This window comes from Anopheles arabiensis, chromosome 3, assembly GCF_016920715.1.
Source record: "Anopheles arabiensis isolate DONGOLA chromosome 3, AaraD3, whole genome shotgun sequence".
In the NCBI taxonomy this organism is placed as follows: Eukaryota; Metazoa; Arthropoda; class Insecta; order Diptera; family Culicidae; genus Anopheles; species Anopheles arabiensis.
In genome coordinates this window covers 54,920,297-54,944,228 of record NC_053518.1, presented here as the reverse complement: position 1 = coordinate 54,944,228, position 23,932 = coordinate 54,920,297, and the positions used below count along the sequence as shown (strand labels likewise).

General features: G+C 43.6%; 1 protein-coding gene across 5 annotated transcripts in view; it reads left to right on the top strand.

Annotated features, from left to right (window-relative positions):
* Positions 1-23,932, top strand: part of LOC120900210 (serine/threonine-protein kinase meng-po) — a 320,097-nt gene that overhangs the window by 119,081 nt on the left and 177,084 nt on the right. For all 5 annotated transcript variants that reach the window (XR_005739165.1, XR_005739164.1, XR_005739163.1 and 2 more), the window contains 2 exons: positions 10,356-11,118; positions 12,296-12,875. Coding sequence is in view for 1 of the 5 variants with exons in the window: in XM_040306903.1 (XP_040162837.1) it covers positions 10,596-11,118; positions 12,296-12,875 (1,103 nt within the window). In the remaining 4 variants the exon portion in view is untranslated. The remainder of the gene's footprint in view (positions 1-10,355; positions 11,119-12,295; positions 12,876-23,932) is intronic.

Below are 23,932 nucleotides of genomic sequence, written 5' to 3'. Positions count from 1 at the left end.
GTGTTATTCGCATATCCGAGCGAGGTCAAGTCCCGAGAAGCCCGGATAAACGGCGCTCCACTGTAATACAGATTGACAATTCACTGACTGAAGACATTTGTTAAATTTCAAAACAATATCTCTGAATGATTTAACAAGAATTTGTTTCAATTTAAAAATAGAGCAGCTATAGGGAAAATATATTCAAAAGTGATTAAAGATAGTTTTGATATCATTGGAGGACAGCTTTTATCAATAATTAACGAATCTTTGGTATCTGGTATATTTCCAAAAGTGTCGAAGATGTCCTAAATAATTCATATTCCAAAAAATCGAGGTACTATTAAGGCAGAAGAATTTCGACCGATAATATCTTGCATGTATATGAAAAAATATTAGAATTGGTAGTAAAAGAGCAGCTAATGAATCATCTTACCACTCATGACTTATTGATACCAGAAAAATCTGGATACAGAGAAGGACATTCCTGTGAAACTGCACTTAATCTTGTGTTGTCAAAATGGAAAGGTTTTGTAGAACAAAAATATGAGGTGCTTGCAGTGTTTTTGGATCTCAAACGTGCGTTTGAAACTATAGCGAGTGTTTTAGGGCCAATTTTGTTTATAATGTAGATTAAAAACATAAAGAAAATATTGCATTTTTGTGAGGTAAACTTGTTTGCCGATGATACAGTATTGTTCATCGCAAAGCCTAATTTAAAACAAGCAGAGACTCTGTTAAATCTAGAACTGAATGTTTTAGAAAGCTGACTAAAATATAAAAAAACTCGCTCTAAACATTAATCAAACAAAATACATGATTATATCCAATAACAATAATCAAAAAGAGCTGTTTATTTCAATAAATCAAGAACAAATAGAAAATACTTCTGAACTAAAATATTTAGGGATTATCATTGACAATAAACTCACGTTTGGGCCCCACATAGATAATGTCATAGCAAAAGTAGCAAAAAAGTGGTGTCATTAGCAGGCTTAGCAAAGATTTAGACTTTTTTGGTAAAGTGCAACTTTACAAGTCGCTTATTTCACCACATTTAGATTTTTGTGTTTCTATTCTTTTTCTTGGCAATACAACACAGATACAAAGAATACAACGTATCCAAAACAAAATTAGCGTTATTATTATTACATTGAATGGAATGTTACCAAAATATCTCTGGGAACAAATAGTTCGAGCGATGGATGTTCGTCGTTACCCTACTCGTAGATCAAATGAACCGAGAACCCCAAGCTACCTTTCATTAAGAGCTCAAAACTCCTTATACTAAAAGGGAATTCGAATGTATACTTCGATGCCAAGAGAAGTTGTTAATGCCACAAGTCAAAGTAAATTTAAAAAGAAATATGCACTGTATGTGAAGCAGGTGATTTAGTAGTGTGGCCGTGAAGTTTTTTAGTATAGTAGTATAGTGCAATGAAGAATGTATACTTCTAGAAGTGCTTGCTTGTTTGTATGATGTAATAGTATTTAATCATAACCGCATTTATCTACTTGATGATGATGGTGTATTTATTAATTTGTTTTTGTTAAACAGCTTTTATGAAAAAAAAAGATCATTTAAAAAAATAAAAAAAATAAATAATGAGAGTCTTCAAAGATTCGAGACACGCGCGCGTATAGTGGACTTTGGGGTTTAGACCCACTGATTGTAAGATGATAGGACTTAGCGGCACTTTATCGGATTCATTAGTGAGTCGAAAACACTCAATAATCCACTCGAGTTTTATGTAGAAATACTACTTTCATTTTTTATACCTAAATAGCTTTAAGATAATTTCGTCCTTCTCGAAACTTTGACGAGGAAAGTGGAGGGACCATCATCATCATCATCATCATTATCTTTCAAGAAAACTCGTTCGACAAAATGTCAGCTGGAAAAGCTGGTGGACCTAATGGAGCGAAATCCAGAACTAGCTAAGGGTGCGGGTTCCAATCCTACAGGATTTTGGAAAATAGTAGCTTTGGAACTTAATTCATTAGGCCCAGCAGTTAAGGAAGAAGCTTGGAAAAGGGTGTGTTGCTGTGTTATGATAATACGAAACCCATTTAATTATTCAAAATTCATCGTTTTTTGCAGACATGGATTGAAAAAAAGTCGATCGTTAAGAAAGAGCTCTGCTAAAATAAAAAGGAAATGCAAAACACCGGAGGCGGAAAGCCGACGTTTAATACACTAAGCGAGGTAGAAAAGCGTATTGCCGCTATCACTAATGTGCGTTCTATATCAGTCATATTTGACGATAGCATATGCGTTGGAATCAAGCAATCCTCTGCAGACAAACGCTACGAATTGAATCAGCCGGAACCATCACATCATTGTAAGGCTGTAGAACAGCAGGGACCATCGCACCTTAGCCATATTACCGATCGGTCGGGACCATCGCACTATTCACAGACCACAGAACATCCCGAACCATCGCACCAAACTCATACTACCGACCAGAACTATCACATTCTTCGCACCACAGACCACTCGGAAACATCACATCATAGCCAGACTATCAACAGTCAGAACCACCTCAACCTATGGATATCATAGAACAGCCGGAACCACTAAAATTCATACATATTATAGAACATCCGGGATTATCGCACAATAGCAACCATATGAATCAACAGCCATCTGATAGGAAAAAAAGCAAAATAACTGTCACAACTAAACTAGCTGACTTTCTAAAAAGGGTACACCGCTGGACATAAAAATAGGAAAAACAATTGTGTGTGTTTTTTGTTTTTGGCTCAATGCATGCGCTAGATGTGTCATCGGCAAGAGTGCGAGGCGTACTGAAGTTGCAATCGCCGATGTTTGCCTTATATACTCCCATTTTTGGTGCGCTACTAAACTGAGTTACGAGTGCCGATAGCGTGTCGCTGCAGTATAAAAGGAGAGTCAAATCGTTTTGCACTTCTTTCTTCAGTCAGTGGTCAAGGTGTAAGGTTGCTGTTAAAAAATTCCACAAAATCATCATGGGTCGCGGTAAGCACCGCACAAAAGAGGAGCGAAAACACATTTAGGGGCTGTTTCGTGAGAACGTCCCAATAAAGACAATCTGCAATGCGTTCGGCCGTTCGTGGACGTTTGTGGACAACGCTATTCGTAGCGAGGCTACGGGTAAGTCGACCGGTCGTCCGCGAAAAACTACTGCACTACTGCACTGCACTCGTAACAGGTTGGCTGATAAGTCCCCGGTCTGACACATAGATGGCACCGCTAGTATTAAATGCATATTATTTTTATATAGTACCAACCTTTAAATGATTCGTGTCAAAATTTGACGTCTGTATGTCAATTAGTTTGTGAGACAGAGCGTCTTTTGTCAAGCAACTTTTGTTATTGTGAAAAAAATGGAAAAAAGGTATTTCGTGTTTTGATCAAATACTGTTTTCTGAAGGGAAAAAATACAGTGGAAGCAAAAACTTGGCTTGATAATAAGTTTCCGGACTCTGCCCCAGGGAAATCAACAATAATTGATTGGTATGCAAAATTCAAGCGTGGTGAAATGAGCACGGAGGATGGTGAACGCAGTGGACGCCCGAAAGAGGTAGTTACCGACGAAAACATAAAAAAAATCCACAAAATGATTTTTAAAGACCGTAAAATGAAGTTGATCGAGATAGCAGAGGCCTTAAAGATATCAAAGGAACGTGATGGTCATATCATTCATCAATATTTGGATATGCGGAAGCTCTGTGCAAAATGGGTGCCGCGCGAGCTCACATTTGATCATAAACACCAACGTGTTGATGATTCTGAGCGGTGTTTGCAGCTGTTAACTCGTAATACACCCGAGTTTTTGCGTCGATATGTGATAATGGATGAAACATGGCTCCATCACTACACTCATGAGTCCAATCGACAGTCGGCTCAGTGGACAGCGACCGGTGAACCGGCTCCGAAGCGTGGAAAGACTCAAAAGTCCGCTGGCAAAGTAATGGCCTCTGTTTTTTGGGATGCGCATGGAATAATTTTTATCGATTATCTTGAGAAGGGAAAAACCATAACATAACAGTGACTATTATATGGCGTTATTGGAGCGTTTGAAGGTCAAAATCGCGGCAAAACGGCCCCATATGAAAAAGAAAAAAGTGTTGTTCCACCAAGACAACGCACCGTGCCACAAGTCATTGAGAACGATGGCAAAAATTCATGAATTGGGCTTCGAATTGCTTCCGTATCCATACCCACCGTATTCTCTAGATCTGCCCCCCAGCGACTTTTTCTTGTTCTCAGACCTCAAAAAGAGGCTCGTAGGGAAAAAATTTGGCTGCAATGAAGAGGTGGTCGCCGAAACTGAGGCCTATTTTGAGGCAAAACCGAAGGAATACTACCAAAATGGTATCAAAAAATTGAAAGGTCGTTATAATCGTTGTATTGCTTTTGAAGGGAACTATGTTGAATAATAAAAACGAATTTTGACAAAAAAATGTGTTTTTCTTTGTTAGACCGGGGACTTATCAGCCAACCTGTTATCAAGCAGGAGCTTGGATTGCAAGTTTCGTTGAAGACGGTGTCTCGCCGTTTACACGCCGCTGGGTTCTGTGCCCGGAGACCGCGGAAGGTTCGGAAGCTGCTGCCGCATCACGTAGAAGCGCGCATTCGGTTTGCCGAAGAACATCTGGTTGCATCCATCACTTGGTGGATGAAAATATTTTTTTCGGATGAGTCCAGAATCAATCTGGATGGTTCGGACGGCATTATATACGTCTGGCGCCTTCTCAATCAGGCGTATCATCCGAAAACACGATAAAAACCCTTAGTCATGGAGGCGGCCACGTAATGGTGTGGGGTTGCTTCTCCTGGCACGGCCTGGGCCCTTTGTTCCGTGTCATCGGGACCCTGAACTCAGAAGGGTACAGAAAAATACTTAGTCGTAAGATGTTGCCATACGCTCGACAAACATTCGGAGATGAAGAGCATTACATCTTTCAGCATGATAACGACTCAAAGCACACATCGCGAACAGTTAGGTGTTATTTGGCAAACCCGGATGTGCAAGTTCTATCGTGGCCTGCGTTGAGTCCTGACCTTAACCCGATTGAAAATCTGTGGTCGAATCTTAAGGAAAAGCTCAAGAACCAGCATGCATCCTCAGCCGATGAGCTATGGGCACGCTGCGAGGAAATGTGGAAACGCATACCTCCAGAAACCTGCCAGAATCTCATCAAGGATATGGCTACTCGCTGCCAGGCAGTGAAAGAATATAATGGTCAACACATTGACCGTTAGAATGTGTTTTCGCTCTGTGGAACACCGCAACACCACCTCCCAACCACCACTTAAACAGCTCTTTTCAGGGCTACCAAATAATTCTGAAAAGAACTATGTCTTTCGGTCAGAAAAAAAGTTCCTATTTTTATGTCCACAGCTGTACTAGAGCAAAATGATGAGACGAACAAACATCTTGGCGAAATTTTCAGCAACATAAAAATACTAGCAGGGGGAACTTTGGGCTATTTTGAAGAAATGCTAAAATGATTGAAAGATACAAACTAATGTAAGAAAAACAAAAAAACAGCTTAATTGGGGCTTATCGTTCTTCATTAAATTCGTAATACCATGCATGATGAGAAGGTTGTGTGACATGCAACAAACGTTTATGATACGAACACATTTGTTCGGTGCTTAATGTATTAGCCTTTCACCATTCAAGGAGCAAAATCGTACTTTAGACAAACCAAACGTTCTTTCAATGATGGAACGTGCTTTGGCATGCTGTACATTGAACAACGAATCTGGACTATTTGGCTCTGCATTTCTGCTCGGCTTGATTAGCCAAGGTTTCGAAGGATAAGCTGAGTCTCCGGAAATATATTAGAAAGCATGAAATGTTAATCTTAACTTAAAATGTGACATAAAAGCGTAACATGTGAATAGACCAACCCAAGAGTTTAAATATTCGGTCTACATTTCTCCATTTTTCTTCAAAATATGAAGAAATCGGACTGAAATTATAAATGTAAGAATCGTGATCCGAGCCGCTGAACCGCGCGTCTTCAAAACGGATCATTTGCCTGTGGTCTAATATCTGGAAGATAAGTTTCATATCATTTTATCGCTGGTAAATTATGTCATATCACATATTTACCATCAAAGCGTTAAGACTATAAAATCCCTTTCTATTGACATAATGGGCTGAGTTGTTGTGAGGCGCAACGATTCTTATATGGGTTCCATCGATGCACATCACTACACCAGGAACAGATATTTTCGAGTAAAAGTATCTTCTGACATCTGTTTTCCCGTCTTTTGTTAGATCCATGGTAATTGCGTATGTTAGTTCACGCTCCAGAACTGTTAAGGTTTGATCAAACGTTTAGATCAATTAAAGTAGATTGGCCAATTGTCATGATGAAATTGTTACCAAGTTTTTGTTCACGGTTATGTTTTGGAGCAATGAATGGGGCTATTTTTGCGAGAATTTCCTCGAACAAGCGCTTTGAAAGTCGAAAATTTTGCATGAATTTAGTAAAGAAACATATCATCCAGTATCAAAATCAACGTTATATGAAAAATAAACAAACACAAAAGAAATAGCTCACACATCAACACGATTGACGAAAAAACAAAACTCAAGGTTCTTTATCGCTTTATCGAATAATTCAAGCGGATCTAGTTGTTTCCGCAGTACCCTACGATGTTGTGCAAGATTTTTTTCAGCATCATCACTTTCAGCAGTGAAAAATAAAGAATTAAACATGATTTTCCAATAAATTTTGTTATGCAGCACTTTTTTCGATTGCTAACTGGCTTCGTGACTTGTAAACAAACCCTACATTTGTCAGCTGACGAAACTACTCGATTGGTAGTTTTATTGGTCGTTATAATTTTATCGACCGGTAAGTAAAAGGCGTACGCGATACCAAATCGAGTAGGTAAATTTATTGGTCGATATAGCAAACCAGTGGTAAATTTTTATCGATTGTTTGGCGATAGGTGCCAGTGTGCGATGTGTTAGTACACAGTAATCTGGCACACTCGGGAATGTTTGACCAAGTGCCAAGCTGGAGGAAGATTGGCTGCAAATAAGGGAATAAACACCATGATTAGCATCCTTGTCGCTAGCTTCACCAAACAATCTTCTTCTTCTTTCGTGGTCCGCTTACAACATACCAAATCATACGCAACGCAAAGCACAGCCCCAGACACCCAAGGTCAGGCCTATAATCATCGTTTCTGCACAATATCTGTATATTGAAATAGTCTATAAAAGATCGCTTTTTTATCACGATATTCGCTGGATAACACTTACCCGCTGCCTTGTGCTGTGTTGTTCATCACACCACTTACCTACGCTGGAACATATGTGCACCGCTTCAAATGGAGTCAGCACGTATTGAGCATAACTCCTACCTCTTTATTTAACTAAAATGGCACTTACTTTCATAAAATTAAGAACTTCATTATTTTAAATCAACTTACCACTTGTTTGGCCAATAACACTGTTTACGCTTTTCTATACACAACACAACTTGACTTTCATAGCGACAGCAGCAGCAGAGCACCAACACAACGAACGGTGATATGCGAGACGTCAAACGACCATAACCGAGTGGTAGTAATAAGTTCATTGGAGATTCGCGACTTTCGCGGATTCGAAAATACGCGGTTTTCTAAATTTGACAGATAAAATGTCAAATCGGTACAATTTGCTTCAAAATTTGCCCAATGCAGGATAAACTGCATTTTTGCCAATAATGCCATGAGTTCCGGCATCCTCAAGACATGCCCCAGTCATCGTATCCTGCCAGCCTTTGTCACCATCAGGGTGCTCGGTCCGCCGTACTGCTCAGCAAGCTCGTATTTCTCCGCCAAAGATGGTCCGGATTATGCGTCGCTCAAACACGCCCAGAGCATTTGCATCCTCCGCTCAGATGGTCCAGGATTCGTGTCCGTAGAGGACCACCGGGCGAATCGATGTGCGATATATCTCACATTTCGTACGGGCTTGAAGTCTTCTGGACCTCAGCAGTCGATGAAGCCCATAGTATGCCCGATTCCCCTGCACAATGCGTCTCCGGATTTCGCTGCTGATGTCGTTGTCCGAAGTAAAGACCGTCCCGAGATAGCAAAACTCCTTTACCATCTCAACAATGTCGCCGTCAACTAATACACTGCTTCCCATATGGTCTGAGTCACTGGCAAGCAGGTACTACGTCTTCGTCGCATTGATTCTTAAAACAATTCTTGCTGCTTCACATTTGAGTCGGGTGTACGCCTCATACATATTCGCTGTTGTCCTGTCGATGATGTCGATGTCATCCGCGAAGCCAAGAAATTCGAGAGACCGGTAGAGGATCGTGCCACGAATGTCGTTGTCTAGCTCCGCGCTTCGAATGACACCTTCCAGGGCAATGTTGAAGAGTAGACAGGAGAGTCCGTCACCTTGCTTCAGACCCCTGTGAGATTCAAACGATTCCGACGTCAAGTTCGATACTCTCACCTTGCACTGCACCCCGTTCATGGTGGCCTCTAACAGCCGGATCAACTTCCCAGGGAAGTAGTAACGCTGCATGATGCTCCATAGCTCCTTCCGATCTATGGTGTCGTAGGCCGCCTTGAAGTCGATGGATGTGCGTTTGTCTGACTCTTCAAAACGGCGCTGCTTGGTCTGGAAGAGCAGGGTTTGCTGTTTCCTCAGTCGTCTGTAGATTTCCATGTTCTAACGGGTTTCATGCCGTAGCATGCGAGCTCGCGCTGCATTCTTCTCGGATAGTGCTCGTCTGCACTCTTCATCGAACCATTCCTTTTTCTCTCTACGTGGTAAGCGGCTGATCTTGTGTTCGGCTGCAGTGCTGATGGCTCGTTCCACCATACGCCAGTGGTCTGGGAAGGGCATTGTGGCGATGTTGTTGTCGGCCGTAAGTGCTGCTCCAAGCGCTGTCGCATATCCCACATCGCCACATCAGCTCATTTCAACCGGTCCAGGTTGAGCCTCGGGGTGGCCTGACTCCGTTGGTTGTTAACCACGGAGAGTTTCTGGTGCAGCTTTACCATGACCAGGAAATGGTCCCAGTCGATGTTTGCGCCTCTATACGTTTTAACATCGATAATATCCGAGAAGTACCTTCCGTCAATCAGAACGTGGTCGATTTGGGACTTTGAATCACCCCTTGGGTGTCTCCAGGTGTATCTATGGCGGTGTGCATGCTGGAAGAAGGTGGTGCGGATGCCCATGTGCTTGGGAGAGGCAAAGTTTATCAGCCTGAGTCCGTTGTCATTTGTCAGCTGGTGGACGCTGAAGCTTCCAATCGTTGGTTTATATGCCTCCTCCTGTCCGACCTGAGCATCAAGGTCTTCGATGACAACCTTCACGTCATGTTGTGGGCAGCGGTCGTACTCCCTCTCCAGCTGCGAATAGAAGGCATCCCTCTCGTCATCGGTGCTCCGAAGGTGCGGATTATGACATTAATAATGCTCAGGTTGAAGAATCTGCCACGAATTCTCAACCTGCACATCCGTTCGTTGACCGGCCACCACCCGATCACTTTCTGTTGAAGAAGCCAGCGCAGCCCTTCGGGAAGAGACATACGATGAGGGGAAGCCGCTCCTGACATGGATAACAGACGCTCACAGGTAGAGTCATGAAGATCAATCATCTACCTCCCTCTCAATTTAGCCATGCAACACATCCGCCCAATACGGTTTCCCCGTATACCCAAGCTTGGATAAATGAGAGACATGTTATCGTTCTGTACGACGGAGACGTATTGAGTAGGAGTAGGAGGTGGAAAGCCTATGTTAACCTTCTAGAGGCTTCGGATCCACGGCGCTTGTATATTATCTGATTCAAGTTATCAAGTCCAGCAGGGTTGGATATCCTGGTACTTTATTTAATATTGTTGTGTTGTTGCGACGTTAGCAACAGGATTCTTTCTTTCACCCGAAATATGTAAAACAAGCGGTTTTTAAGCAACGTTAATTTATTGTTTGAGGCTCAGTCGCTTGGCTCGGGGATACGTGAAAGAATGGCTCACGATCGTAACCTTTGCCGCAATCGGAAATTTTCGTGCAATCGGAACGACTTGGCCCGATCGTTATCAGCAGTTGTCCACACGACTCCACTTCGATAGTGTCCTCTATCGGGATTGTTGTAAAACACTAATGTGTCATCGGATTGACCGTAAATATTTATTTTAATATTTAACATGTGTTGTTACGGTTTGTACATACATGTAATATGTTCCTTTGTTGTCCTTTATGATAATACGTTTTTCCTTCTGATCCAGTTTCTTTCTTACTTCCTTACTTTTAGGTTATTTATTCTGATTAATTTCAATGAATTGTATTGAACAAAAAGAGTAGAGACAAGCATCATACTAATGACATCTTTTATATGCCTATTTATTTACAGAATGATTGGATTGCTGCAACAACTGTTAAACAAACACGGCTATTGTAATTAAATCCTATCCGACTGTGTTTCTCACCATTCCAATGAAGAACACACATAAACTTATGCTTCTTAACCGAGCAAAAAAAATATGTTATTTTTTTAAAGTGAAGCTTTCATATAAACTATTCATAATAATAGAGTCACTGTTTTAGCCTCCAAGAGCAGTAGCGTGAATGTGGTTCATTGCTCGAGAACACCATGATGTTTCAATGTTGTTTATTTGCTCTAATGATAGCACATTGCGTATCATCCCCGGACCAAACAAAGCGAGAAGATTTTCAGCTGAGCCATCCATATATCGATGACATACACAACACTAGCCAGATTGATTTCTCAATTAATACCATCCAAGACCTGAACAATTTTGATCTTGAATACTCTGGAATTCCAATGTTAAATGTTCAGGATATATACGACGAAAATAATGCATCACAAGATGACAAAAGTGGTGCTGGTAACGCTCCAATAATGACAGCAGGAGAGATGAGATACGATGATGGTGACAACAGAAATGACATTCTTTACGACAGTTCCGTAAGGATACTGTCCCCTTTAAACGGTGCGGAATCTGCGGCCGAATCCATTCACGTCAGTTCCCGAACGGAATTGAACAACTTAGAAGCAGAGCAGGATACATTTGAATCTGTTGGTTCCCAGGGTTTCTTGCAGCACCACTTCGAACCCTCACCGGATAGCCGACAGCAACTGGATGGCACTGAAGGTAAGTAACGTGACATTTAAATATTAACAATTATTATTACCCGTCAAACATTGCGAGGGTTGCGAGTAGTATCATCTGCTCGAGATCTTATGATATTTTAAATAATATTTATTTTTTATTTATAAATTATTTTGTTTTGGTGTTATTTGCCGAAAAGATCACTATTTCAATTTTTGTGGATATTTTCAAAAAAAATTGTAAAAATCCAGGCGTTTAGTATGCTACAAATCGCACTGTTATACCTGCCCTAGAGGAGCTATAATTATAACTGCTAAAACTAGGGGCCAAAAAACTGCCTAGGCTCGCAAGCTCTTTAATGCGAGGGCTCTGGTGCTGTGAACTTGTATGGCGTGCGAGCCCTCGCGCGCCCTCGCAAATCGCTGTCAATTGCATGGCGGGCCGTCAAACATTGCGAGGGTTGCGAAAGATTTCATGTGCTCGAAATCTTATGTTATTTAAAAAATCGTTGATTTTTATTCAAGGATTATTTTTTGTGGGGTAGTATTTGGCGAAAAGATCACTATTTAAATACGCGGGAACCCGCCATGCAATTGACAGCGATTTGCGAGGGCGCGCAAGGGCTCGCACGCCATACAAGTTCACCGCCTCAGAGCCCTCGCATTAAAGAGCTTGCGAGCCTTGGTAGTTTTTTCACACCTAGTTTTAGCAGTTATAATTATAGCACCCCGAGAGCAGGTATAACAGTGCGATCTGTAGCATACTAAACACCTGAATTTTGACATTTTAGTTTTCAAAAATCCACATAAATTTAAATAGTGATCTTTTCGCCAAATACTACCGCACAGAAAATAATCCTTGAATAAAAATCAATGATTATTTAAAATACCATAAGATTTCGAGCAGATGAAATCTCAACCCTCGCATTGTTTAACGGGATAATAAACACCTGAATTTTGTCATTTTATTTTAAAAAATCCACAAAACATTAAATTGTGATCATTTCGACAAATACTACCGTAAAAAAATAATTCATGAATAAAAATCAAAGATTATTTAAAATACCATAAGATCTCGAGCAGATGATACTACTCGCAACCCTCGCAATGTTTGGCGGGAAGGTTTGTTTTAATATTATCTATTATTGAAAGCTACTTGCCCTTATTAACTATTGAATAATCTTTCTTGTTCACTTGTTTTTGTCTATTACATGGTGCAGTTGTTCAATTATCATCAACATTGTTAACAATGGGCACGACTTCAAACAATTTCAACTCTTCACCTACGACTGGCCTCACGGTTCTCACCGTTTTATCACCAACGGCTGTGGAAGTATCACTGGAGAAAACCTCCAATGTATCTTTACCCAGCGTATCTACCCAACGAACCATACAACATCCCATGTCCAATGTCAGATTGGCTGTTATGGAATATAATAAAGTCGATGCCAGCGAAACCGTGAAGATGGATGCAACTGGCTCATATAACGACCAAATTACAACGACCCAGAAGAATAGTGATATACAACAATCGATAGTAGATGCTCACAGGAGAAATAATCCCAAGAGTATTCCCAATTTCCACCCTACTGCATTCGACGATACGATAGCAACTGTTACATATTCTAGTTTGCAACGTCATAGAACAATTAATTCAATGAATCTTAATCCTACCACGCCATCCATGGTAGTGAAACCAGTAGGTGAACTTCGAAAGTTGCTGAAAAGCACAGGACCCATCCTAAACTATGTATTCGACCATCATCCTCCTTACTACAAATCAACATATTACAATACTAGGTGAGTGCATTTGTTATGTTATTGTGATGAAGATTATTCTATCATAAAATGCGAGGGCACGGTAACGACAATATGCTGAAAAAATTGTCAATATTGCCAAAATTGCTTGTGCATTGCAAGAAAGCACATTTTGCTTGTGAACTCAGGAAAGCAAAAGTGACAAAAACTTACGTTGTTAGGTTATTTTTTACTTTTTGTGAAAAACACTTATTTTAATCGACTGTTTGATAATTGGAATATATAGAGTGGTTGGATCCTACTTATTGCCCAAGAAAAAGTCTCCTTTTTATTACGCGTTTTTTTGCAGTTGCTTATTTTTGGCTGTGGAAATGCAATGCTCGTTACATCGTCGTATTTTGCAGGCATTACAGGGTTTACCTAGCCAATCCGGCATCGTCAAAGCGTTATCGGTCGCCGTAAATACTTTTTCGGGCGACGTCAACCCTCAATTGGGCACTGTCATTTTTATTCGAGCCTTGTGAAGTATGAATCGGGCATAGTACAGAATGAAAGCGTCCTACTCTAATCGGTCGCTCCGGTGTGTTTGATCCATCAAGTTGTTTAAAAATACGTATTTTGGATGTTGTTCAACATATTATGTATTATTTTAAAATGTTTACCTAATTAAATCACCAAACATATTATATTTAAAAAAAATATAAAACCAAATTGCATTGTACGGGGTGGAATTGAAAATAAAAAAAAAAGAATTTGAATAATTTTTTATGTAATCAAACTTAAAAATAGTGATTTTTCTTACATATCAGTTAAACTACTCGCAAAAAAGTATTGTTTTATAGCTAGAAAGCAACAAAATATAAAGTAGGCCCAATTCATTCTGTACTTTGCCCGATTCATACTTCACAAGGCCCGAATAGAAATGACAGTGCCCAATTGAGGGTTTACGTCGCCCGAAAAAGTATTTACGGCGACCGATAACGCTTTGACGACGCCCGATTGGCTAGGTAAACCCTGTATTTACTGCAACTCTTTCACCGCGCGGCTTCTTCTTCTTCTTCTTTGGCTCAACAACCGTTGTCGGTCAAGGCCTGCATTTACCTCTTGTGGGTTTGGCTTTCAGTGACTAATTGATTTCCCCCCATAGCAGGATAGTCAGTCCTACGTATGACGGCACGGTCTATTCGGGGCTTGAACCCATGACGGGCATGTTGTTAAGTCGTACGAGTTGACGACTATACTACGAGACCGCGCGGCTACACGAGGCAAAATATACGAGGTGGAATTCCGGCTTGAACAAAAGACCAACGTATACATAATATACCAGCGTTGGGTATTGTCCTTAAAACTATTTGATAGGAAAACATCCTGTAATGTGATCGGACATACGCGGGGGCCGTCTAGCACCGTGCTTGTGGGGAGTCAGTTATTACTGACATGAGTCGAGGTGGAACGAACTGTACAAAGCGGACTGATTTAACATGGCATTTGATCTTGCAGGCGATCATGGAAAACCCGAAGGGTTTTCTCTTACTGGAAACGTTGGAGTTTAGGAGCCTTACCTTGGGTAGGGGGACATATACTATTGAAAAAAGTTGGTACGTGAAGTTTTAGGAAGCGTAACGTTCTAGCTAGACAATCCGAACGAATCTGATCTGCCGCGATCAAAATTGGTTTTATTTATCCGTAAAATATCGAAGAAGACCGTAAAGAAGAAGACCTCGGTATGTTCGGGTGCTTCATGAATCATCTGTTGGAATTAGCTTTCGAAGTAGTTGATGATAAAACGGTCACTGGAAGAGGAACGTTGGAGGCGAGTAAATAGTTTGTCATTGTATCGAATGTGCCTCAACAAACATAGTAACTATCCATGTGGAAGCTTTTCTGAATGCAAAATATCAGGCTGTCGCCTCCGACACCACACGTAACTACATCGAACAAATTTAATAGATTATCAACAAAATCCATCCAACTAATCCAGCTTTGACAGTTGTCCACATAGCGTGTCTACTGCTATCGCTCCGCATTTATCCGCTATTTTATTGGTGTAATCTGGTTTTGCTATAATCAACACAAGTTTTAGTATGTCCATAAGTGTAGTCTCGTGACCCTGCCATCGTGTTCCTGACGAAAACCACCGTGTTTGCGATATATTTGGCTTTTATTTGTGGCTCCTTCGACGTTCATCTGCAGCGGCATCTAAAATGGAGGATGTGTGTTATGCATGTTCTGAAGCACTGGGCCCGGTTGAAGGGTCAATTACGTGCCTATATTGTGAGGGTACATACCATCTGGCGTGCACTAAGGTGCCTATATCGATCATCGACGAAGTGAAACGGACGGCTTCCCTGCACTGGAGTTGGATTGGGTGTACTAACGCCATCGGGAATCCGCGTAGCAAGTAGTGATGGGTAAATTCAACAAAAATCCGGAATCGCTTCCGAATGACTCCGCCAAAATTGGAAGCGGTTCCGGAAGGTAGGTGCAAAACTCCGACCTCGGAGCCGTCCGGAGCCGTCGGAGCAGCCGGAGCCGTCCGGAGCCGTCCGGAGCCGTCCGGAGCCGTCCGGAGCCGTCCGGAGCCGCTAGTCGGCAGCCGGAGCCGTCCGGAGCCGTCGGAGCCGTCCGGAGCCGGCGGAGCCGTTGGAGCCGTTGGAGCCGTTGGAGCCGTTGTTGCCGTTGGAGCCGTCGGAGCCGTCCGGAGCTGTCCGGAGCCGCTAGTCGGCAGCCGGAGCCGTCCGGAACCGGCGGAGCCGTCGGAGCCGTTGGAGCCGTCCGGAGCCGTCGGAGCCGTCGGAGTAGTTGTAATAGTCGGAAGCATTCTGAAGCGCATTAATTTCCCGATATTAGTGATAATTTTATTGTAAAAAACAGCTTACGAGTAAAAAAAGAGTCTTCTTCATTTATTGATATGAAGTTTTTTTGTGTGTTTTTTTTTCAAAAATAAAGCCAAAAATAATTGTTTGCTCCGTATATATATAGGAAAAAAATGAATCAAATTAGGAGGTCAAGGAGCAATAGAACTATGACGGGAGGTGGGTTTGATAAAATACGAAACAACGAGGCAGACGAGTGTAATTATGGCAGTTTTGTACGGTTGTTTACATCGACTAACGTGTATGGTTTAGGCCGCACTTGTTTTTTTACAGAATAACATGATGGCACATGGACAAGACAAAGAATATAACTATCAATCATCCGTCCATCTTTTATGAAAATAAAGATCAATAATAGTTTGATTCATAGTTTTTCCCTATATATACGGAGCAAACAATTGTTTTTGACTTTATTGTTTTAAAAAAAAATAAAAAAAAAACTTAAGAGCAATAAATGAAGAAGTCTATTTTTTTACTCGTAAGCTGTTTTTTAAAATGAAATTATAGCTGATATCGGGAAATTAAAGCGCTTCAGAAGACTTCCGACTATTACAACGACTCCGACGGCTCGAACTGGCTCCGTCGGCTTCGACGGCCCCGACGGCCCCAACGTCTCCAACCGGTTCCGTTGGCTCCAACGACTACGACGGCTCCGTCGGCTCCAACGACTACGAAGGTTCCGACCGGCTCCAGACGGCTCCGTCGGCTCCGTCGGCTCCGGACGGCTCCAACTGCTACGATGGCTCCGACCGGCTCCAGCTGCCGACTAGCGGCTCCGACGGCTCCAACGGCTCCGACGGCTCCAGACGGCTCCGACGGCTCCAACGATTCCGGACAGCACCAACGGCTCCAACGGCTTCAACGGCCCCGACGGCTCCGGACGGCTCCGACGGCTCCGGACGGCTCCGACGGCTCCGACGGCTCCAGCTGCCGACTAGCGGCTCCGGACGGCTCCGGACGGCTCCGACGGCTCCGGACGGCTCCGACGGCTCCGACGGCTCCGGACGGCTCCGACGGCTCCGGACGGCTCCGACGGCTCCGGACGGCTCCGAACGGCTCCGGACGGCTCCGACGGCTCCGGACGGCTCCGACGGCTCCGGACGGCTCCGACGGCTCCGGACAGCTTCGACGGCTCCGGACGGCTCCGAACGGCTCCGGACGGCTCCGGACGGCTGTTGATGCCATGAAGGCTAGCTTGGTCCCACCGGTAATACAGGAGATTCGGGATGGCTTTGCCGGAATCGCCACGGCCCATTCGGCATCCTTGCAACATAGCAATCAATTGCTCCCAGATGCACTACCAAACGGAAAAAGACGAAGATTATTTCGTGATGCAGTTGCATCCCCGTCAAACATTGCGAGGGTTGCGAAAGATTTCATGTGCTCGAAATCTTATGTTATTTAAAAAATCGTTGATTTTTATTCAAGGATTATTTTTTGTGCGGTAGTAATTGGCGAAAAGATCACTAATTAAATTTTTGTGGATTTTTGAAAACTAAAATGTCAAAATTCAGGTGTTTAGTACCCCGTCAAACATTGCGAGGGTTGCGAAACATTTCATGTGCTCGAAATCTTATGGTATTTAAAAAAAATCGTTGATTTTTCCCGTCAAACATTACGAGGGTTGCGAAAGATTTCATGTGTTCGAAATCTTATGGTATTTTAAATAATCGTTGATTTTTATTCAAGGATTATTTTTGTGCGGTAGTATTTGGCGAAAAGATCACTAATTAAATTTTTGTGGATTTTTGAAAACTAAATTGTCAAAATTCAGGTGTTTAGTATGCTACAAATCGCACTGTTATACCTGCTCTCGGGGTGCTATAATTATAACTGCTAAAACTAGGGGTGAAAAAACTACCAAGGCTCGCAAGCTCTTTCATGCGAGGGCTCTGGGGCGGTGAACTTGTATGGCGTGCGAGCCCTCGCGCGCCCTCGCAAATCGCTGTCAATTGCATGGCGGGTTCACTACCACCAATAATCACAGGTACTAATACAGCCTCCGCTTCAATACCAACTGTTTCACAGACACCAAGAACCGATTATTTATGGCTGCATCTTTCAAGGTTGGCTGCGTCCGTCACCATAGAGCAAGTTGTCTCGTTGGTGTGTTTGCAGTTGGACACTGCAGACGCAATTGCTTTTAGCCTGCTAAAAGCAGGAACGGTTCCTAGCCCATTGAGTGCTGTATCGTTCAAGGTCAGAATCCCTGCTGCCCTTCGTAGTAAGGCACTTAACGCAGCCTCCTGGCCGGTCGGGCTCGGTGTGCGTGAGTTCATTTCACTCCCGCCGCGATCTCTACATTCACGAACACAACACACGAACACTTACACACCGATACCGCAACAACCCCGTACTCAGCAGACACCGGCACCACAACAGCCTCGCAATCAACACTCACCGGCACCATAGCAGCCTTGTACCCAACACAATAATCCCCACAATAATCCATACTCACCTGCACATTTCCATGAACCCGCACGAACACAAACCGAACAATTACCAACCGATATGAATTGCACTCTCCCTTCACCCACTCTTCCGTCCACGTCACGTTCAAAAACACTTCAAACTACACTGGTTCAATTTTTTCCGAAGCAACCGCACTACAGCAGCGCACCCATATTTTGCGCATACGGCTCGAGCAAATCCTTCGACAACAAACACAATACACTCACCTTCTACGATAAGCTCGCTCAATTGCAACACCACAGCGCCTACTAACACCCCGCTGCGCAAATTCGAGCAGTTTTCTGCGTAGTTTTTTGCGTAGTTTTGCGTCAAAAAATACGCAAAAAAATACGCTAGACTTCAGCCAAAACTACGATAGCCGGCGTATTTCTTGCAGTTTTTAGGTGCGGAACGAGCGCCATCTGCTGAAGGAATGGATGAAATATTTCAGACGGCGCAAAAAAAACGGCCGAAAAATTAAAAAAATATTGGGGCCCATTCCTTCCTCCTCTTCCTCTCACTCCCTTTCCCCTCCCTGCCTTGCCTTACTTGCGCTTCAGCCCGTGCCTTTCGCCGTCAGCTGATTGTGTGTATGCGTTGGTATATATGTACATTGCGGTTGTGTATTGTATTTGGTGGGTATAGCATTTATTTATTGTGTGTGACCTTGACGATGCGGGAGAAGCTGGTTCATTTTGGGATTATAAAGTGTTATCGGTGTATTGATGGTTTATTTTATTTCATGCCGCTGCTGATGAGACCATTCGATGCCCCTGCCAATTGAAGGCGAAGAAGCCTATTTCAAACAAGCGTACGAGAACGTCTAACACTAATCTAATATTTTTTTAATTTGAACATGTTTGATGCTTCAACGACCTTCTAAGCATCATGTAGCACGGTGTATAGTGGCAATAAAAATTTTTTTTTTCAATGTGCCGGAATTTGTCTCGAGTTTTCTGGCCACGACACACACACACGGACACACACACAGCGCGGGGAAAGTGATCGTCCACTCTATCATGCCGCGATCCCCCTCCCCTCCCGGTGCTTTGAGTGAGGAACCAGCCTTTCTTCCGATAAGGTAGCCGTAATCGATCATGCGGGAGGGGGTGGGGGTTAATGGGGGGTGTGTGCTCGCCTGCGCGCTTTCGTGGGTGCGTGCTCGCGTACGCGCGTACGTGCATTCGTGCATTCGTGCATGCGTGCATGCGTTCGTGCGTGCGCGTGTGTTTGTGTGTGCGTGCGGGAACTCCAAAACTGTTTGATTCTAATGCGTGCATTGTCACCGGCTGCGTCTACACACTCCATGCATTCTTAGAAAACGCACTGCACGCCGTCCGATCGATTACCGCTACCTAGAAGACAATACAACCATTTAATTGGCACCACCATCTTTGCGACCGGTTCTGCTGTTGGGGGTATTTAAAAGACAAACGATCGAAGCAAACGTGCGTGTGATATGTAGCACATTTCTTTCCAATTCAGCTAGCGGATGCAAATGGAAACAACATTTTGAATTGAATCCATACAAAAGAGGATTCTGGATTTGTTTATTACGGTGCGCGTATGGTGCTGTACCTGTCCGTCCAGAATCCGGCGGCTTGTTGGCTCAGAGTCGATATCATGACGCCGAGCGACCGGCACTGCCATGGAAATGGGTTCGGCTCGGTAGGTTAATGTTTTGGTCGATTGCATTCCGTGCATTTGTCGCGTCACAGCGGTAACACGGCAGCAACAAAGATAAGCCAATCTCTTCTCCGGGTGTGGGCTGTTATGCTATGTTATTCCTCTTCTTCTTATTATTATTATTGGCGTAATGGCCTACGCGATCATGCCGGCCTTTTCAGGACTTGAGTACCACGTAGCCGGATAGTCACCCCTTGCTACGGCGGACGGTTCATACGCGGTTAGAACCCACGACGGGCATGCTTTTAAGATGTGCGGAATGATGGCGGTGCCGCGGGCCCGCTCCTATCCAGCGGGCAACTTGCATACTGCCACACTGTATCCTGCCCGATGCATACGCTGTAGGCAGGGGGGAAGGATGCAGCTCCACAATAAAAAAAAAAACACCGTCATGAACACCTTCTTTTCTTTGACCGATGGATCATAACATTCCGGAAGAAAACACATTCGGCGACAGTTGTGCACACACACGCACACTCACACCCATGCGCATACGACTCAGCATATCTGTGCAATTTACAACATATAAAAGGAAAATCATAGTGTCACATAAACTTAAGCTTTATGTAATTTGGTTTAAGCTTTCCTATGCACGGCCATGGCCACCTGTCTTGCGTGCGCTACTTGGAATTAGGGTTCTGCGCGTTGCACAGCAAACCCTCCAGCGTGAGCTAGCGATTCCTTAGTCATTTTTACATTGCAGCGATTGAACTCATTGCGCTTTTTTGGTTTGATTTGTGAAAATGCAACTTGATCGCCGCAATGTTTGTTAACGGTTTTTTGAGCGCCACAACAGCTCGCGAGCATTGACCATACGCGTGAAAGAGATAGCGCTATGGGGGGAAAAAGCACGGACGACGACTGACAGCGATTGGCCGTCTGACGCACCAACACATCCAAACCTTCGACAGCGCGCTCATGCGAAGGGTATGAGGCGGTGCCAGGGACGGGTAGCTCGAAACGCTGCTTGACAAATTTGCCGTAGGAAGGAAAAAGAAAGCATGAGAAAATGCGCGAAAGGGAATGATTTCTTCCGTCGCTTTGCACAAGGGGACTATGCAACAAGCACCCACTGATCGAGCGGCTTGTATCACTGTGTACTATCAGAATGTGCGTGGCCTGCGTTCTAAAGCCGATGAGTTCCGTTTGTCGGTTCTTGAGACGGAATACGACCACGCAAACATTGAGACCCCAAATTTTGAGTGATACAGGCCGAGGGGTATGAGGAAGCTTGAGGAAGCAAGGAGAAACGCGCTGCGATGAGAGTTCGCATTCTGTTTTACACGCGCGCTTCACTAACACCAATTCAAATACCGTGCTTTGACGAGCCGTCTGTGAATGTGTGTGTGTCTTCTTTCAGCAAGCTCAACTTGGAGCTGCTCGTCACATCGTGTTGTCTCGCTTACACTACAGCATCGAACCATCGCTTCGTATGTCCCCCCCTCCTACGCGTACAAAACCACCAGTACAGCGCGACGCTTTGACGGAGATGGTTGTGCGCGTTTTGTTCTCCCGCGCGCAGTGTTTGTGCGTTGATGCGCATTTCGTTATAAGTCTCGTGCGCCGGTGTGTTTTGGTGAAGTGTGCAGTGAATAAACAGTGTGCACAGACGCACATGCAGTGCGTGGATCGACAGGTAAGAATTTGATGAACAGAGGCAACGCAGATTGTCGACAAGTTCCCCGCAGCCTGGCTCGACCCGGTATGACGTCATTCGTGAGTATGAAGGATTCTGAATGTGTACTTTAGTGTGTACTTTATGTTTCAATAAAGTGTTTAATGTAATAAAAAATGACCGTGTTTGTGTTTAGTTTTAGAATAAGTGCATGAAAGAAAACGAAAAACGAAAGAAACAACTATCTTTACATGTGTTCGTAGCATGGCTCAAAAGAACACAAACACATTGAGAACTGCAGAGCGCACTGTGCGTTACGGGTGTGGAGGGGGAGGGCTCGCGCGAGGGTGTATCTCATTCGTCGAAGGGGCACTGTATTTCGACAGTGTAACTCAAATCACTCAAAAAATACACTCATTTTGACGGACGGGGATGTATTGGTACTCACTGAAACTTGGCTTGATCCCTGTATTCCCACCGCTCTCCTTCTAGGAGATGAGTATCGTGTTTACCGATGCGACCGGGATGCCAATAACAGCTCTCACTCTCGTGGGGGTGGTGTTTTAATTGCATGCAACGTTTCTCTTCTCTCTTATGTGCTTCCTACGTTGCCGCAACTGTTAGAACTCACTTGCGTATGTATTCAGTTATGCGACCACCGTTTGTTTATTGCCGCTGCCTACCTGCCTCCTTACCATAGCATGAATGAGGAGAAAATAAGTGCATTGATCGACTTCGTTGCTAATATCTGCACTACTCTTGGTCCGAGAGACAGATTCATGCTTATTGGTGATTTCAACCAGTCTACGCTATCCTGGACATCGGCGTCAGAGGAAAATGGAGCTGCTTTTGATTTCTATGAGCCTCATGCACGCTCCACGCGCAGTGTCCAGTTCGTTGATGGTTTGCATCAGAGTGGACTATACCAGCTTAACTTCAATACTAACTCATCGGGACGAATACTTGACTTAATTTACGCAAATTGGCCAGCTGCATCTACATGTTCTTCAATACGTGTCTGTGAATATCCCCTTACTACTATCGACGAACACCACCCTCCGCTTGACTTTGATTTGGACAACGTAGCCCCAGTTACGATCGCTACAGCCATTGATGCTGATAAACAGCTGAATTATGCTCGTGTTGACCTTAAAAAATTGGAGCGATTGATTTTATCTTTTGACAATTCTTTTAACTGTTCGGACTATTCAACCATTGACGTTGCCACAGAGGCTTTTTGTGAGTTCATGAGATCTGCTATATGTGAATGCACTCCTGTTAAAATTCCTCGTCGTGGACCACCATGGGCTGATCGCACACTAAATGCATTAAAAAAAGAAAAAAGAAAAGCCTATTCTGATCAACGAGCAGAACGAAACAGCACGTCACGTCTTTATTACAACAGAGTTCATTCTCTCTATCGCCGATATAATAGATCCTGTCACCGAAGTTATTTGAAACAAACTGCACGTTCCCTCTGCAAGTACCCTAGGCGCTTTTGGAGCTATATGGACAAAAAACGAAAATCTGCTGGGCTACCAAGCATTATACGTTATGACGGTGACAGTGCCTGTTCCCTGCCAGAAATGTGTAAATTGTTTGCCTTGCGCTTCAAGGACAACTTCGCTTCGCAAACTACTGGTCCAGAAGATGTGACCGATGCTCTCGCTAACACACCTGTTGGTGCACTGCTCCCTATGCTACCAGTCATCACTGTCGATACGATCACCTCTGCCATCAAACGTGTCAAATCCTCATATACCCCTGGCCCAGATGGTATACCGGCCGTTATCCTAAAGTGGTGTGCTTCTGCGCTTGCTCCCTCGCTGATGAAGATTTTTAAGGAGTCCCTGAGATGTGGAACCTTTCCTGCCACTTGGAAATCTTCCTGGATGACACCCATCTACAAGAAGGGCTGTAAGAATGATGCTGTAAACTATCGTGGCATAACCTCACTCAGCGTGTGTGCAAAGGTGTTCGAAATGCTAATCTACGAGCCATTGTTGGCCTCGGCCTGCAACTATATTAGTGTGAATCAACATGGTTTTGTACCCAGGCGATCTACAACGACTAATCTACTTGAATTTGTTAGCAAATGCCATAAATCTATCGATAACGGTTTACAACTAGATGCTATTTATACGGATATCAAGGCAGCATTCGACAGTGTATCGCACTCCATCTTGCTAGCGAAACTCGACATATTTGGTCTCCCAAACCCTATGATAATGTGGCTTAGATCGTACCTTACAGATCGTCAATATTCTGTGAAGTTAGGCCCGTACATGTCAAGTCCAGTGCATGCATCTTCTGGAGTCCCGCAGGGCAGCAACCTGGGTCCTTTGCTGTTCCTTCTTTTCATCAACGACGCGACATTGATCCTTCCGGCTGATAATCATCTACTGTACGCAGATGACACGAAAATTTTTCGTGTTATTCGTGAACCAGAAGACCACGCCCGACTGCAAACT